Here is an 18,806-nt window from a genome sequence, read left to right on the forward strand (position 1 = left end):
ACTAACAGAGGTACACTGACTTCAGCATTCATTCTCACACTGACAAAAACAAAGATGTTGCAATTTAAGGTGTCAACTCCAATAACACAGCGAGGGTCTTAAACTTCATCTCTGGTATTTCAATTCGTTAATGGCAGAAAGAAATAGTACACATAACATCTAATTAGAAACAGAAACATAGGCCCCCCTGTAGCTCAGTTGGTAGAGCATGGCGCTTGCAACGCCAGGGTTGTGGGTTCGTTTCCCATGGGGGGCCAGTATGAAAATGTATGCACTCGCTAACTGTAAGTCGCTCTGGATAAGAGCGTCTGCTAAATGACTCAAATGTAAATGTCAGAGGCTGGCATTCTGTTTGGCTCTCGCTTGCTTCTTTATTAGGCCTTCCTGTTCAAACTCACACCTCATCGAAAGATACTACTCATGACATGAAAATTATTTGTTTTTGTTCCCTAGTTTCTCACACAATTACAATTTAGGTCAGGATTTGTATGCTTTACATTGTGCAATGGACATTTTCTACAATGTACTCTAGCACCAACTTGTTTATTTTTTCTTTGTCCATAGGCATCCTGTTGAAATTTCATCTAGAGTTGCATGGGACAGATGAACGCATGACAGGCCGTTGCATGGAGAGGGCAGTGATACAGCAATGTGCAGTGGGGAACTCTGATGGCAGCTGTGAAGGTAGGCAGCAACATTAATCATACCCTGAATTTATACTGAACAAAAATAAACGCAAAATGCGACAATTAACGATTTTACTGAGTTACAGTTCATATACAGTGGGGAAAGAAAGTATTTAGTCAGCCACCAATTGTGCAAGTTCTCCCACTTAAAAAGATGAGAGAGGCCTGTAGTTTTCATCATAGGTACATGTCAACTATGACAGACAAATTGAGGAGAAAAAAATCCAGAAAATCACATTGTAGGATTTTTAATGAATTTATTTGCAAATTATGGTGGAAAATAAGTATTTGGTCACCTACAAACAAGCAAGATTTCTGGCTCTCACAGACCTGTAACTTCTTCTTTAAGAGGCTCCTCTGTCCTCCACTCGTTACCTGTATTAATGGCACCTGTTTGAACTTGTTATCAGTATAAAAGACACCTGTCCACAACCTCAAACAGTCACACTCCAAACTCCACTATGGCCAAGACCAAAGAGCTGTCAAAGGACACCAGAAACAAAATTGTAGACCTGCACCAGGCTGGGAAGACTGAATCTGCAATAGGTAAGCAGCTTGGTTTGAAGAAATCAACTGTGGGAGCAATTATTAGGAAATGGAAGACATACAAGACCACTGATAATCTCCCTCGATCTGGGGCTCCACGCAAGATCTCACCCCGTGGGGTCAAAATGATCACAAGAACGGTGAGCAAAAATCCCAGAACCACACGGGGGGACCTAGTGAATGACCTGCAGAGAGCTGGGACCAAAGTAACAAAGCCTACCATCAGTAACACACTACGCCGCCAGGGACTCAAATCCTGCAGTGCCAGACGTGTCCCCCTGCTTAAGCCAGTACATGTCCAGGCCCGTCTGAAGTTTGCTAGAGTGCATTTGGATGATCCAGAAGAGGATTGGGAGAATGTCATATGGTCAGATGAAACCAAAATATAACTTTTTGGTAAAAACTCAACTCGTCGTGTTTGGAGGACAAAGAATGCTGAGTTGCATCCAAAGAACACCATACCTACTGTGAAGCATGGGGGTGGAAACATCATGCTTTGGGGCTGTTTTTCTGCAAAGGGACCAGGACGACTGATCCGTGTAAAGGAAAGAATGAATGGGGCCATGTATCGTGAGATTTTGAGTGAAAACCTCCTTCCATCAGCAAGGGCATTGAAGATGAAACGTGGCTGGGTCTTTCAGCATGACAATGATCCCAAACACACCGCCCGGGCAACGAAGGAGTGGCTTCGTAAGAAGCATTTCAAGGTCCTGGAGTAGCCTAGCCAGTCTCCAGATCTCAACCCCATAGAAAATCTTTGGAGGGAGTTGAAAGTCCGTGTTGCCCAGCGACAGCCCCAAAACATCACTGCTCTAGAGGAGATCTGCATGGAGGAATGGGCCAAAATACCAGCAACAGTGTGTGAAAACCTTGTGAAGACTTACAGAAAATGTTTGACCTGTGTCATTGCCAACAAAGGGTATATAACAAAGTATTGAGAAAGTTTTGTTATTGACCAAATACTTATTTTCCACCATAATTTGCAAATAAATTCATTAAAAATCCTATATTGTGATTTTCTGGATTTTTTTTCTCTCATTTTGTCTGTCATAGTTGACGTGTACCTATGATGAAAATTACAGGCCTCTCTCATCTTTTTAAGTGGGAGAACTTGCACAATTGGTGGCTGACTAAATACTTTTTTCCCCCACTGTAATGAAATCAGCCAAATTAAATACATTCATTAGGCCCTAATCTATGGATTTTAACTTGACTGGGCAGGGGCGCAGCCATGGGTGGGCCTGGGAGGGCATAGGCCCACCCACTGGGGAGCCAGGCCCAGCCAATCAGAATGAGTTTTTCCCCACAAAAGGGCTTTATTACAGACAGAAATACTCCTCAGTTTCATCAGCTGTCTGGGTGGCTGGTCTCATACGATCCCGCAGGTGAAGAAGCCGGATGTGGAGGTCCTGGGCTGGGGTGGTTACATGTGGTCTGCGGTTGTGAGGCCGGTTGGATGTACCGCCAAATTCTCTAAAACGACGTTGAAGGCGGCTTATGGTAGAGAAATTAACATTCAATTCTCAGACAACAGCTCTGGTGGACATTCCTGCAGTCAGCATTCCAATTGCACACTCCTTCAAAACTTGAGGCATCTGTGGCATTCTGTTGTGTGACAAAACTGCACATTTTAGAGTGCCCTTTTATTGTCCCCAGCACAAGGCACCTGTGTAATGATCATGCTTTTTATTCAGCTTCTTGATATGCCACACCTGTCATGTGGATGGATTATCTTGGCAGAGGAGAAATGCTCACTAACAGGGATGTAAACAAATGTGTGATTTTTTTAAATAGAGAAATCAGCTATTTGTGCATATGGAACATTTCTGGGATCTTCTATTTCAGCTCATGAAACATGGGACCAACACTTTACATGTTGCGTTTACATTTTTGTTCAGTATAGTTTACAATGAAACAGTTGCACACTGTAATGTAACATTTTATAAGACAGTTTGAAAATGTTACTAACCAAGTAAGGATCCTCCTATTTTAGAGTGTGTCTACCCATTGTACGTGTTTGAGAGCATCTGCCTGATGTCCTGTCTACCTCACTACTATGAGTCAGATGGAAACAGCACCCGCTCCCATCGGAGGTGCTTACGCTGCCATCGCAACTGCCACACTTGTTTTGGCAAACAGGACACAAACTGTCTGGACTGCCCTCCGTATTCCACCTTGGATTCTCGTCTTGGTACCTGTAGCCCCCCTGTCTACCCCTGGGACCACAGAGGTAAAGTGACCAGTGGCATGGAGCGGACGGCAGCAGTTCTTGGTATCTTGATGGGAGGGCCGCTGGTGATTTTGTGTGTCATGTGGGCGATTACATGGATGGTGAGCAGGGCGTTCCTACCATGTGTCGCTGCCAGGAACGAAGTGGACAGCAGCACCAGTCATAGCAGCAGTGAGGAGGCCAGGGATGTGGAGATGGTGGTCTTCAGTATTACAGAAGACCAGGGAGAGAACAGCGAGAGAACATCTACATTCACCAACATTCCCAATACTTCACTTCAAGAGGAATGTGACTCGCTTCAGTCAACATAAAAGTAGCCAATAATCAATTCTATGTCGACTAACAGAAACAAAAGAAATACTTTTCCAAATAGCTTTTATTGTTACTTCAGTTTCATTTACAAACTTTTGGACGGATAAAATAAATGTATATTTTGGACCCAAGTTGCATTCAGTGGTTTTTATAAGAACACATCAATTGGTAGAATATCCATCAATTTTCAATTATAACTTTTAAGTCAAAGTACTTCACAGAACATTAAATATATGCACTGGAATAGCTTAAAAGGACACACATTTAGAAGTAGAACATTGTTCAAAGACTTCCTCCACAACTAAAGGGAGGAACGGCTCTTGCATTTCAGATAATAAGCATGAATCCACATAAAAAGGTCCTGTATATGAGGAGCAAAATACAACTTAAGCCTTTACAGACTTAGAGGTTAGTGGCATTCTGTGTAGCTCTGCTGAACTTCAGACCACAGGAATGGGCTATTTCTGGGTTCTAAGCTTTCTCTTTAAGTTATAAGGGACCGTGCTCTCCTCCTTACTGCGTTTCCAAGATATCCGTGGGTATGACACTATCTGATTTGCCACTGGGGCTCTGTGACACCTCCAGAGGCCAGGATGAAGGGGTGGTCTGATAATAGAGTATGTCCTCCGACCCAAAGAGCAGTTGTCTGAGGCTCAAGTCGTACAGACAGTACAGATTGAAAGCCACCATGGCAAGGAGTGGGAAAACAGTAAGCCCCGATCCAAAGCCTCTCCAGGGGCTACACATGTGGAAGCAGAGCCAGTAGATAAGCCTATAGGAATAAAATGTGGGGGAGAAACTTAAAACATGTTCAGCTTTATAATAATTCATAATTAGGTGCTTACATTTGTCCTGCACTTGTACATGTGTGAAATGTATATTTGTTTTTTGCATATCCCACTCCCCCTGACACCCTCGGAGAATGGGGTCAGAGACAGGGATCAGACATTATTGATGGCAACCCTGAAGCAATAAAGGTTAAGTGCCTTGCTAAACGGCACAGAGATTTTTCACCTAGTCGGCTCGGGGATTTGAACCAGTAATCTTTCGGTTTCTAGCCCAATGCACCTAACCCCTAAGCTACCTGCCGTCCATTCTAGAGCACGGTGACACGTCACTCTTTTTACTCACTGAGCAATCAATGGCTTTGAAACCACTCACCTCCCTCCAACGAAAACTCCAGTCAAAATGGGCACCACCCTCAGATGGTCTTGATGCAGGAATGTAGCCAGAACCAACAGATTGAGAACGTAGAGAAACAACTGCTCCATAGACGCAGAGACAAACAGCTGCTGAATGGCCGGTTTTCTGTGGAGAGCCTCAGCTGGATTCAAAGACCCAGTGCAGAACTGGCACATAGCACCAATCAGCATAGCTAGAGGGGGAGTAATAGGCATGTTAGTACTCGAATTTGAAAACACAACACAAAACACCTAATGGTCTTTGATTTTGTCTGGCATCATGTGTCTTCAGCATCCTAGTTTGAAGAAAAACTGCCTTTGAACTGATGCTTGGTCCAGTCTTTGATAATACCCTCCTTTTCTGCTTGAACATACGACTACTAATACTTGAACACAGATATGTTTCCTGCTTGAACATACAACATTCGACTAAGAAAACTTGAAAACCAATATGTGAAGGGATTTGTTTTTAGCCATGTTGCTTTCTACAATCAGGTCCTTTCAGTAGAGAGAAAATGAGATGAAGAAAGTAATGAGAAACTATTAGGACACTGCCCAGGAGACTGGAGAACTAGTTACCCTCATCTTTTCTATTCTAGTTTCCATGTTAAGCTATTTATAAGAAGAGGGAGGAATTTGCCAGCCAGTGCTTCAGTAAGACTTGCATTGCCTTGAGGTTGAATTGTAGACAAAGACTAAGCCTTAGACAAATTATGAGACATGTGGACTACTAGACAACCTAAATCACTTAATACTGCATTCAAGAGCTTTTTGGGAGATTGATTGCTCCAACTAAATACGTAGGTTTGTAGAGCTCAGTATAAAGGCACCCCACTGAGCAAAAACTGGTTGAATCAACGTTGTTTCCATGTCATTTCTATTTATTGATTTTTTTTAATGTGATGACTTTGAATCAATGTGGGAAAATTATTGGATTTGGAAAAAGTCATCAACGTAAATGGATTTGATCTCTTTCACCCAACTTTTTACCTAAATCCAATGACGGGACATTTTTTGTTGATTTCACTTTAGTTGACAACTCAAACCAAATTTAAATCAAAACTAGATGTTGAACTGATGTCTGTGCCCAGTGTGACAGTTTTTGTTTGAGTCTCATATGAAACAATGATTCAGACATACCCAACAAGACGGGGAAAGCAGCTACGGCACAGCAGCAAAGTGTGAAAGTGAGGCGGCTGACCATGTCAGGGCAGTCTGGGGCAACTATGGGAATGTAGAAATAGAGTGCATAGAGAAGCCCCGCAGTAAACAGAAGGGAGGCCAGGACTGAGCACACAGCAGGAACGCGGCCACTTTGGCAACATCTACAGCAGCAGCACCGTCTCTTGTCTGCCACCTCTGGGACAGCCTCACAAGTCTCTTGATCTTGGGAACTCCACATAGTCAACTCTATGCTCTCCGGTGGCAAGCCGAGCAACGGTTGGCCTTCATCAATGGTGGACTCCAGATTGTTGGATTCTGGACTCCATCTCTGTGTGTCTGTGCCATTGGGAATGTCTCTCAGAGAGGCTGGATTTGGAGTGCTGATGCAGTTTTCCACCGGGTCTTCCAAATTGTGCACTGTAGCAATCAGACTTGAAATAGTTCCATCCTGAACTCCCTCTTTCCCCTCTTGCGGTCTTCGCTCTGCTTTGAAGCCCTCGCTGTGTTGCTGGTGGCAGGAATCAAGCTCTGTACAAAACAAAGCATAATCAACTCATCTTTCTGCCACCATATGTTCAATGTTGTGAATAATGCATGTCACCCAATCTGCACATGTTTATTTAGTGGCACTCAAATAAAAAATGTGTTTGTTCGATTATCACTTACGGACAAGTTGATCGGCTGGCAGGGCTTCCAGGGAGTGGTGAGAGCCAGTGACTGAGTGAGAAGAGGAGTGGAGCTCCTCCACTGAAGATTCAGGACTGTCAGACACTGGTGCTAAAGAGATCTGGGTGTCTAGGTCTAGGAATGGAGAGAATGACAGCCTGGCAGGGTCAATATCCTGCAGTTGATTGATGATGTCACTGATGGACTCCTTCACACTGTCAATCTCTTTGCCATCTTCTGGGTTGGTGGCTTGACGCCCCGTCATAGTCGCACAGCCTACAGAACTGCAGATAGACCATTTCACATTTACTATGTGATCCTTACAATGTAACATGACAAGTAATATCGGTCGTATTGATATTGTTTGCGTCTCTGCACGCGAGGTTCAAAGGGTCCACCCCATTCATGCCAGGCTGTATTATGAACATCTGGGTATTCAATTTGGAATCGGCCCTTGGGGCAGCGCCAATAGTGGCGGGCGGCTAGTCATCTGCTTTTAGGACTGACACGCAACTAAACCAAAACCGTCACGACTGGGGTTCATTCTCTAAACAAAATACGGATTTCCTAGACTATCATAACATTTTGTGCAGCTTTGGGAAAGTGAGGCATCGAATTTAAATTAAAAATTAAAAATGTGCATTTGCTGTTCTCTTGCAGATGAATTGTTGCCAGTTGCATTCATTGATTAGGATATTAGTATTTTTCTTTGATTAGGATACTTGATGGTTGAAGTGGTAGTCTATTGATCATAAATAATACATCTAATATTCCCACATCAAATTACTAACAATAACAAGAGGAGCAATATAAACGATAGCCTCATCATTTAGGTCTGATGAAACCATTATTCAAAAGCTTAGTTTATAAATAGTACAGTCATATGGCAGGACAATCAAAATCCATACAGAGAAAGTAGCCTACACACTTCTTCTTTTCTATTCGATGAAAAGATGCTTAGGATACTTACTTTTTCGAGGAATGCAGAATAACTGTAGTTTCAATTTCTTGGAAAAATGTATTCAGTTTCTTCGGGGTTTTTTTTCCTTCCCCCAACTTTTGTCTTCTACAATCTGGTATACAGTCTCAACTTCTGAATCAAATTTCAAGACGGACAAAATACTACGTTTTAGCCCCCGCCCACACACTTTCTGGGTACCATGTCACACAGACCATATGGAGACAATAAATCCAAAGCGGATACACAGGGGGGGGTGGGGCTCTGCTGTTGTGTCCAGATATTTAGAAAATAAACCTTACTTAAAACTTAACAGGAAGTCACCTGGAGTTGTTCATCAAATAAATCAACCTCCCGTAAAGCGCTCTGATCCACCCAGAGATTTAAAAAGAAATCACATGCAAAGTTATTTCAACTCAGATTTGCAAGCTCTTCAAGGGTTTCCAAAAGCAGTCTGAAATTAACCCACCCAGACCTTAGTGTCGACTGAAAGGTGACCAGGTGCCAACCCCTGAGACTGATTTGTGAATCATGTTGAAACGGTTGAAAGTTTAAAAAGATAAGAGAATAGGAACACTGACAATAGCAGTCTGTGTTCCTGCCACGTGGGGGAAACTGGCATTAGAGTATTGGTGGGAAGGTCCGTTTAAGGGGGGGTGTATGTTCAAGTTTGACAAGTTTAGTTTCTGAATATTCATTCTTGCCGTAAATGTATTGTCAATTCCATATACAAAATTAGTAAAAAAACAAAAAAACTAATAGGCTAACCATGGAAATCATAGGACACATTCATGACATTTCTATAGTGTGCTAAAGGCACTGTAAAGGTAGCCAGAATAGATTGACCCTATGCTTGCTTACAGCTGCACTGGGGTCAGACAGGATTCCTGTTTAGATTAAGACACCATGGAGTTGGAGTGAGATATGGCTTGAAAAACGTACCTTAATCCAGATATAAGAAATACGTTGTACTCCGAATTGTCCCATTATCCCAACTGTTAGATCGAGATTGAACGACTGCTAGTTTTTCCGGAAAACTGCCCTTTTCGTCCTCATGCTAAGTAGAAGAAGCCAAAGCAGCCATTTTGGAATTGCAGTGTCAGCCAATCAGCTACTTTGTTGTTCAACGCTACGTGCCATTCCATAATGGCTGTGGTGGGTACCAATAGCTAGCATGAGGATGAAAATAGCAGTTTACTTAAAAACTAGCAGTCGTTCAATGATTCTCGGTGTAGCAGTTGAGATAATGGGACAACATTTTACATTTACATTTTAGTCATTTAGCAGACGCTCTTATCCAGAGCGATTTACAGGAGCAATTAGGGTTAAGTGCCTTGCTCAAGGGCACATCGACAGATTTTTCACCTAGTTGGCTCGGGGATTAGAACCAGCGACCTTTCGGTTACTGGCACAACGCTCTTAACCACTAAGCTACCTGCCGACAATTCGGAGTACAACGCATTTCTCATCCCTGGATTGAGGTATGTTTTCCGACCCATATCTCAAATCAAATCACATTTTATTTGCCACATGCGCCGAATACAACTTAGTGAAATGCTTACTTACAAGCCCTTAACCAACAATGCAGTTTTAATCAAAATAAGTGTTAAGTAAAGAAATAGATAAGTAAAAAATAAAAATAAAAAATAATTAAAGAGCAGCAGTAAAATCAAGTAACAGTAGGGAGGCTATATACAGGGGGTACCGGTACAGAGTTAGTTGAGGTCATATGTACATGTGGGTAGAGTTAATGCAAATATTCCGGGTAGCCATGATTAGCTGTTCAGGAGTCTTATGGCTTGGGGTGGGGTAGAAGCTGTTAAGAAACCTTTTGGACCTAGACTTGGCGCTCCGGTACCGCCTGCCGTGCGGTAGCAGAGAGAACAGTCCATGACTAGGGTGGCTGAAGTCTGACAATTTTTAGAAACCACCTGGTATAGAGGTCCTGGATGGCAGGGAGCTTGGCCCCAGTGATGTACTGGGCTGTACGCACTACCCTCTCGCACCAGCTCCGTGGTTTCTTAATCTAAACAGGAAGCCTGTCTGACCCCAGTGCAGATGTAAGCAGTATTGTCAGAATCTAGTTTGGCAAGCGTAAAGGGAGATATGCATGAAAATTCAACACTTGTGGGCTCGCCTTGACCCCAGAAGAGAGGTTATCCAGACAAATAAGACTAAATTCATCAGACCCTTCTTAAATAATGCAGAAAAATGACCAACATGGTTTAAGTTGTTTTATTTTATTATTTACAGAAACTTTTTCTGGCTTTAGTTGAGGTGAAAAATCCACTCATGTCACTAAAATAATCAATGAATATGTACATAACGGCTTCTAAAAAGCTATTTTCTGTCAATAAATTAGGATTATTAAGTATGAAGAACATATTTTAAATTGCGTCATTATATTCAGTAGTTCATTTTTCAACTATTAGCAATTTATTGCTGGGCAGAGTGAGAAATGTTTGGGAACGATATAGAAACTCTGCATGTTAAATTGACACACTATCAGTAACCTTTTGGTCATTCAGGGATTATACAGAAGGACTAGGATAGTAGATCTAGTTCATGTTTGTAATTAAAAAGTTTATGGAAGGATGATCAGAAGCCTTTTCTCAATCCTCAGAGAGCAGTCTGTGAAAGTGGTCTGTCCTCCTCTTCAGTACTTCCCGGCAATCATCCTACAGAAAAATGGTGCCTTCAAATTAGTAAAAACATCCACTATTTCTTTAGTAGGACACTGGTGCTGTTTCTTGTGGAATACAAGTAGTGGGCCCAGTCTTTTTGAATTACATTTCCAAACATAAGATAACAGTTTTGACTTGTGGTATTTGTAGAATACTAGCCAAGTGTTTGAGATTGAGTCAAGGTTAGTTTCTCTGCTTTTTCCATACCCAAGGGGACATATTTTTCACCAGGATCCTATTTTATACCCACTTCCCAAATGAGATCTCTGTAGCATGTATGATGTTTGTTTTGTCAAACGAGATTTAATCCTAGAAGACACCTAAGTAGGTAGTGAATTATGGAAATTGAACAAAAACATTAATTACATATATAATGAAAATAATACTTGTATGCCACCTGAGGTGGGATACCAAAACACTGTCAACTTACTGTTCCTGACACTCTCTCAAGATACGGGATGAGCTTTTGAAGTTCTTTGTCCTCCTTATCCCCAGACCAGCTCTTGATGGGAAGCATATTCATCAGCTGCAGAAATAAAGTAGGAATTGTAATTAAATAAAACCCCACTCTGCTTCCAAAAAAAAAAATGTAATAAGCATTGTATAATTAAGTAAACAACATCACAGTAAACACACATGGTAGGGGTATGTGTGTGGAGCGTTGTCCAAAACCACCGTCTTAGCAAGGTCCCTCTCAAGTACGCCCAAATCCTTGACATAGTGCCCAAGAACACAGGTACAGTCCTGTTGATACAAACGGTGTCTACAAAAGGAGATATCAGTTATGGACATTTAAAGTACAACCTAATATCAACTGAAATCTATTCCTCAATTTATTCAAAGGAGATGAGATTGTCAGCCTGTCTCTGGTACACAAAACTCTGCAGCTGCAATATCTCTAAAACTGAGACAATACAGCAAAACAAGCATGGCCAAAAGGACAGCAACAAAAGTAAAAAAATATATATACAGTGGGGAGAACAAGTATTTGATACACTGCCGATTTTGCAGGTTTTCCTACTTACAAAGCATGTAGAGGTCTGTAATTTTTATCATAGGTACACTTCAACTGTGAGAGACAGAATCTAAAACAAAAATCCAGAAAATCACATTGTATGATTTTTAAGTAATTAATTTGCATTTTATTGCATGACATAAGTATTTGATCACCTACCAACCAGTAAGAATTCTGGCACTCACAGACCTGTTAGTTTTTCTTTAAGAAGCCCTCCTGTTCTCCACTCATTACCTGTATTAACTGCACCTGTTTGAACTCGTTACCTGTATAAAAGACACCTGTCCACACACTCAATCAAACAGACTCCAACCTCTCCACAATGGCCAAGACCAGAGAGCTGTGTAAGGACATCAGGGATAAAATTGTAGACCTGCACAAGGCTGGGATGGGCTACAGGACAATATGCAAGCAGCTTGGTGAGAAGGCAACAACTGTTGGCGCAATTATTAGAAAATGGAAGAAGTTCAAGATGACGGTCAATCACCCTCGGTCTGGGGCTCCATGTGAGATCTCACCTCGTGGGGCATCAATGATCATGAGGAAGGTGAGGGATCAGCCCAGAACTACACGGCAGGATCTGGTCAATGACCTGAAGAGAGCTGGGACAACAGTCTCAAAGAAAACCATTAGTAACACACTACGCCGTCATGGATTAAAATCCTGCAGCGCACGCAAGGTCCCCCTGCTCAAGCCAGCGCATGTCCAGGCCCGTCTGAAGTTTGCCAATGACCATCTAGATGATCCAGAGGAGGAATGGGAGAAGGTCATGTGGTCTGATGAGACAAGAATAGAGCTTTTTGGTCTAAACTCCACTTGCCGTGTTTGGAGGAAGAAGAAGGATGAGTACAACCCCAAGAACACCATCCCAACCGTGAAGCATGGAGGTGGAAACATCATTCTTTGGGGATGCTTTTCTGCAAAGGGGACAGGACGACTGCACCGTATTGAGGGGAAGATGGATGGGGCCATGTATCGCAAGATCTTGGCCAACAACCTCCTTCCCTCAGTAAGAGCATTGAAGATGGGTCGTGGCTGGGTCTTTCAGCATGACAACGACCTGAAACACACAGCCAGGGCAACTAAGGAGTGGCTCCGTAAGAAGCATCTCAAGGTCCTGGAGTGGCCTAGCCAGTCTCCAGACCTGAACCCAATAGAAAATCTTTGGAGGGAGCTGAAAGTCCGTATTGCCCAGCGACAGCCCCGAAACCTGAAGGATCTGGAGAAGGTCTGTATGGAGGAGTGGGCCAAAATCCCTGCTGCAGTGTGTGCAAACCTGGTCAAGACCTACAGGAAACATATGATCTCTGTAATTGCAAACAAAGGTTTCTGTACCAAATATTAAGTTCTGCTTTTCTGATGTATCAAATACAGTGAGGGAAAAAAGTATTTGATCCCCTGCTGATTTTGTACGTTTGCCCACTGACAAAGAAATTATCAGTCTATAATTTTAAATGGTAGGTTTATTTGAACAGTGAGAGACAGAATAACAACAAGAAAATGTTATCAATTGATTTGCATTTTAATGAGGGAAATAAGTATTTGACCCCTCTGCAAAACATGACTTAGTACTTGGTGGCAAAACCCTTGTTGGCAATCACAGAGGTCAGACGTTTCTTGTAGTTGGCCACCAGGTTTGCACACATCTCAGGAGGTATTTTGTCCCACTCCTCTTTGCAGATCTTCTCCAAGTCATTAAGGTTTTGAGGCTGACGTTTGGCAACTCGAACCTTCAACTCCCTCCAAAGATTTTCTATGGGATTAAGGTCTGGAGACTGGCTAGGCCACATCAGGACCTTAATGTGCTTCTTCTTGAGCCACTCCTTTGTTGCCTTGGCCGTGTGTTTTGGGTCATTGTCATTCTGGAATACCCATTCACAACCCATTTTCAATGCCCTGGCTGAGGGAAGGAGGTTCTCACCCAAGATTTGACGGTACTTGGCCCCGTCCATCGTCCCTTTGATGCGGTGAAGTTGTCCTGTCCCCTTAGCAGAAAAACACCCCCAAAGCATAATGTTTCCACCTCCATGTTTGACGGTAGGGATGGTGTTCTTGGGGTCATAGGCAGCATTCCTCCTCCTCCAAACACGGCGAGTTGAGTTAATGCCAAAGAGCTCCATTTTGGTCTCATCTGACCACGACACTTTCAACCAGTTCTCCTCTAAATCATTCGGATGTTCATTGGCAAACTTCAGACGGGCATGTATATGTGCTTTCTTGAGCAGGGGGACCTTGCGGGCGCTGCAGGATTTCAGTCCTTCACGGCGTAGTGTGTTACCAATTGTTTTCTTGGTGACTATGGTCCCAGCTGCCTTGAGATCATTGACAAGATCCTCCCGTGTAGTTTTGGGCTGATTCCTTACCGTTCTCATGATCATTGCAACTCCACGAGGTGAGAACTTGCATGGAGCCCCAGGCCGAGGGAGATTGACAGTTATTTTGTGTTTCTTCCATTTGCGAATAATCACACCAACTGTTGTCACCTTCTCACCAAGCTGCTTGGCGATGGTCTTGTAGCCCATTCCAGCCTTGTGTAGGTCTACAATCTTGTCCCTGACATCCTTGGAGAGCTCTTTAGTCTTGGCCATGGTGGAGAGTTTGGAATCTGATTGATTGCGTCTGTGGACAGGTGTCTTTTATACAGGTAACAAGCTGAGATTAGGAGCACTCCCTTTAAGAGTGTGCTCCTAATCTCAGCTCGTTACCTGTATAAAAGACACCTGGGAGCCATAAATCTTTCTGATTGAGAGGGGGTCAAATACTTATTTCCCTCATTAAAATGCAAATCAATTTATAACATTTTTGACATGCGTTTTTCTGGATTTTGTTGTTGTTATTCTGTCTCTCACTGTTCAAATAAACCTACCATTAAAATTATAGACAGATCATTTCCTTGTCAGTGGGCAAACGTACAAAATCAGCAGGGGCTCAAATACTTTTTCCCCCTCACTGTACTCATGTCATGCAATAAAATGCAAATTAATTACTTAAAAATCATACAATGTGATTTTCTGGATTTTTGTTTTAGATTCCGTCTCTCACAGTTGAAGTGTACCTATGATAAAAATTACAGACCTCTACATGCTTTGTAAGTAGGAAAACCTGCAAAATCGGCAGTGTATGAAATACTTGTTCTCCCCACTGTATATCTCATACCGAAACAGCCTTCTCTTTGGGTCCAAGATGTCCAGTATTTTCTCTGCATATTCTTTCTTTGCAGATGTATAAACAAACATCTGCGAAAAACACATTTGAATCATTTAAATTAACTGTCTTCTTAACAATAAACATATTACACATAAAATGGGGGAAAGTTAACCATGTAGCAAAAATAAAAACATACTACTGCACACATAATAAACACTTGAAAACATACCTCAAAATGTTTTGTCATGGCTTCCAGAAATTCTTTCACATGTGGTCGTAGAATCATGTAGACCTATTGAGGTAAGAGAAGAGAATTAAGATATTACAATATTTTATGTTACCGTCATTATAAAACAGGCATTCATCCTATAAAAATTAAAACAGGTTAATTCACTAACTTTGTACTGATTGTCCTGGAAGCATGTGCGGAAGGTGTACTCTGCATCCTCAATCCCGTTCAGAGAGCTGTACATGAGGGTTTCATCCTAGAACACCAAAAAATTCTAAACAATTGGTACCCCATAGTGTTTCATGTCATACATTTCGAAGGAATAATAATATAACTTGGTAATCATCATGGAAATACAACCTACCCATACATTAATATACTAAGTAAATATCACTGTAAACCAGACCTGCCTAAAAATATCTATTATACTTTGCAGGGGAATTACACAAGTAAATGCCTTGATTAGTCACTAAACTCAAAAGGTAAACCCAACACTCACCAGATCTAAAACTAGGGTGGCTTGGGGCGTACTCCTCGTCTTAGGTGGGATGTCTCGTACGCACGGTTTGGATTGCTGGGACTTGGATGGAATGTTCTTGATGAAGGTAAAGCTAAATACAACAATGCAATGGATTTATTACTTTCAGGAAAAGTGAGTTGAGTCCTTGAGAACTACAGGCATTAGGAAAGAAAGTATGGGCAGTGGATTATTTCAGCAGAGGTGCATCACAAACCAGGAACAATTCTGTTGGCCAGGTTGGCCAACTTACTTTAGATGCCCAGCTGTTGATTATCTTATTTGATCCTGCATTTTGACATAGCCCCAAGATGATCCTGAGGTGATCTAATTCGTCAAGTAGACACATTTGATTTCATAATATGTTATGGCATGCAGCCCTATAATCGTATTCCACAGAACCAAGAACAACAGAAGACGGCCGAACTCACGGGCTGAAAACGTCATCGTCGTCCTCATCTCCAGCGAGAAGGCTGATGGAACCATAGCCAAACACACACTGCTCTGGGCTCATCACATCACTGCTGGGGGTTCTCGCATCTGAATAGATTTATTTTTTATTTTTTAAACAGCCTTGATTCAAATGAATAAGACTCATTCTCCAAGACAGAAGAATGTCTGTTTGGTTCTACACAATACAGTTATCTGAACACAAACACTGCACACCCATGAATTAGCCCCTGGTCTTCCAGGCAGACTACCCTACCTGTACACTACATACAAAAGCCAAAACACACACACTCGGGATTGCTTACTAAATAGTGTGCAAGTATGCAATTTCGAACATAGCCCATCCAATCCACCTTTGATGTACTTACTTTCCTTGGTAGGTGTGAGGAACCGGACCATGGGGGAGTAGATATTTCGCACAGTGGAATTGAGGGGAGAGGAGGGGTTTAGCTCCGACAGCACCCGGTGATGGTGCACATTAACGGGGGTCTTGAAGCCCAGATCTAGAAATTAATACAGAATGATTGTCAGTATTTAGTTGCCATCTTGAAATAAACGACAATAGAGCAATTGCATTCACCAAAATAAATGGATACCTTCTCTGTCTTCATAGGCAGGGGCTGCCACCCTTTTCCTCCCACGCCCTTGAACAAGAGGGCGCTTTGTAGCGGTGGGGATATCATCATCAGGGTAGAGTGACTGGTCGTCTGGCTGTTGTACATCTTCATCCTACACATAGAAAATATCATTGTGACAGTCTGAAAAAGTAGCTAAAAGCTCTCATCAAAAGGATCAGAATTACCCCCCACCAACTATATGTCAGTTAAGTATAAGGCACTAGTATAAATGCTTGCAAGTTGTCTCACATACAGGCTGACCCAAACCTTGATCAAAAAGGCTTTATCCAAAGCGACTTACAGTCATGCATACATACATAGTATGTACAGGTGGTCCCGGGAAACGAACCCATTATCATGGAGTTGCAAGCGCCATGCACTACCAACTGACCTACTGATGACCATATTATTATGAGTCTTTGTCCTATGGAGGATTCAATTGGCTTTTCATCAGTCTCAGTGTAGCAGATGTGAACGAGTGCTTTACCCAAAAATCTGTGTGAACACTGACATTTAACAACATCTAGCTACTGTGATAGTAAAAACAGAGCGCATGTGCGACCTAGATACTAGTGAAAGACCCTCTCCCTCGACCTACTTGTGATGGGTAATCTGTATCCTCTCTGCCAGACACTACATCTGCTGGTATCAATATGAGTTGATGATAAAGCCAGAGTGATGCTTTGTCAAATTAAACAATAAAAACATGGGTCACCATTTCATATTATGGACAGGTTATGTTCAATTATTATAAAAGAGATTATAAAATATTGCATCAATTGTTTAGGGTAAGAACATAAATACATTCCAGGTGGCCAACTGGTCGGTAGAACTGTGAACAAGTACCCATTTCAACATTGTCCGTTGTAGCTAGCAAATTTTGCCAGCGAGTGAGGAGAAACTATTTTCAAGCCACTTCGTTACATCTACGGCCGGAAGTAACTTTTTCGTAGTAGGTTTGGATAATTTATGCAGCAAGTTAGGAGAATTAACGTATCAAGTTAGGAGAATTAACGTATCAAGTTAGGAGAATTAACGTATCAAGTTAGGAGAATTAACGTATCAAGTTAGGAGAATTAACGTATCAAGTTAGGAGAATTAACGTATCAAGTTAGGAGAATTAACGTATCAAGTTAGGAGAATTAACGTATCAGGTTAGGAGAATTAACGTATCAGGTTAGGAGAATTAACGTATCAGGTTAGGAGAATTAACGTATCAGGTTAGGAAAAAGGTTAGGGTTAGCGAAAATGTCCTCCTAACCTGCCATGAAAATCACTTCCGGTCGTCGCTGTCGAAGTGGCGTGAAAAGCGAGTAGCGCTCTGAACACACCGACTGTGTCATTGCGCAACATAGTATGCAGCATCATCATCATCATCTAGATCTGTGTGCAAAAAAAGTTCAACATTCACCTTCTGCTACCATTTCTGTCAACCCGTTTACACATACAGTTTGACGCAGTTTGACGCATACGTTCGATAAATCCAACGTATGCACCACACAGAACGCACTGCAACGCAATGCTGCACGGCAAACGCAGCGTTCCATTGGAAATTAATGTACTTCTGATGTACCAAAACGCAAACGCACAGTTAGTGTGTTCTACTACGTCATTGTTTACGTCTGTCAAATCGGCTAGCTAAGCTAGCTAGTTAGCAAGCGATTATGTCAGTTTGGGCAAGCAAATTTGTTTTAGCCAACGATAGTGCGTCATACGCATTGCACGTTTTCAGTTTATTCCAAGATATTTTGGCAAAACAAGCTTATCGACTTACCTTTTCCGGAGTTACGCTCTGCGCGCCTCTCTTCGAGGACCGCCGACCGTTAAACTGTGCTGGTGAAGGGTCAGCAATTCTTCGAGACCGAAGTCTCATTTTCACAAAATTAAATGTTGTACACGAACAAGAATCGTTATACAGCCATTGAAAATAATCCTTGTCCCTACTCAAAAAGTCGAGAACAGATCAGTTCCTGTTTGTGATTGCTTTTCGTCCTCTGTATTCCATTAGTTCTCGTGCTGTCTAGTTTCTGTTCATTTAAATCTACCGGGAAGGTCCACTGCTGTAGCTAGCTGTAATCAATGGGCGGTGCTTCCGAAAAAAACTGTCAACGTGATACCCAAGTCACGTTGCAGATGGTAGCATAGTTGTGACAGACACTTTCTAGATAGGGTCATACGTCATATTCTATTCATATTACATTTGTATGGCTTTTATTTGTTTACAGTTGAAACTCCAGATGTTTTGTTTTGTGGATGAATAGATGGTGTATGACAAAGTGTAAACGTTCGAGGTGTATTTCTGCGAACCATTAGTATACCTAAAATGTTTTGTAAAAATTGAGTAAGAATGTACTTAGTAATAAGACAAGGTTCAATACAAAATACAATAAAACACACCCTTTTT

The 18,806-nt window shown here is 42.0% G+C and overlaps 2 protein-coding genes across 2 annotated transcripts; both read right to left on the reverse strand.

Annotated features, from left to right (window-relative positions):
* Positions 1-4,244: 4,244 nt before the first annotated feature.
* LOC311137347 (uncharacterized protein) lies at positions 4,245-7,050 on the reverse strand (the record flags this gene model as incomplete). Its single annotated transcript, XM_084171797.1, has 4 exons — positions 4,245-4,546; positions 4,936-5,149; positions 6,096-6,647; positions 6,786-7,050. 4 exons carry the CDS (start codon positions 7,048-7,050, stop codon positions 4,288-4,290), a joined length of 1,290 nt encoding a protein of 429 aa, XP_084027923.1. The 3' UTR covers positions 4,245-4,287.
* A 2,912-nt stretch (positions 7,051-9,962) lies between these two features.
* ctdspl3 (CTD (carboxy-terminal domain, RNA polymerase II, polypeptide A) small phosphatase like 3) lies at positions 9,963-18,451 on the reverse strand. Its single transcript, XM_084171798.1, has 11 exons — positions 18,177-18,451; positions 16,382-16,514; positions 16,154-16,288; positions 15,767-15,875; positions 15,318-15,429; positions 14,988-15,074; positions 14,819-14,881; positions 14,599-14,678; positions 11,064-11,190; positions 10,858-10,953; positions 9,963-10,421 (listed from the first exon to the last, which is right to left on the reverse strand). The coding sequence occupies exons 1-11, from the start codon at positions 18,273-18,275 to the stop codon at positions 10,356-10,358; spliced, it is 1,107 nt and encodes a 368-aa protein (XP_084027924.1). The 5' UTR covers positions 18,276-18,451; the 3' UTR covers positions 9,963-10,355.
* Between the last annotated feature and the right edge of the window lie 355 nt (positions 18,452-18,806).

The sequence above is a fragment of the Coregonus lavaretus genome (assembly GCF_964263955.1).
Source record: "Coregonus lavaretus genome assembly, chromosome: 11".
NCBI lineage: Eukaryota > Metazoa > Chordata > Actinopteri > Salmoniformes > Salmonidae > Coregonus > Coregonus lavaretus.

What these genes read in the sequence shown, in the direction of transcription:
- ctdspl3 (XM_084171798.1), bottom strand. Translation starts at nt 18,275, where the DNA reads ATGAGACTTCGGTCTCGAAGAATTGCTGACCCTTCACCAGCACAGTTT. An exon ending in TGCCTATGAAGACAGAGAAG is followed by an intron (nt 16,289 to 16,381) that starts GTATCCATTTAT and finishes ATTAATTTCTAG; the next exon opens with ATCTGGGCTTCAAGACCCCC. An exon ending in TCCAGGACAATCAGTACAAA is followed by an intron (nt 14,882 to 14,987) that starts GTTAGTGAATTA and finishes TTACCTCAATAG; the next exon opens with GTCTACATGATTCTACGACC.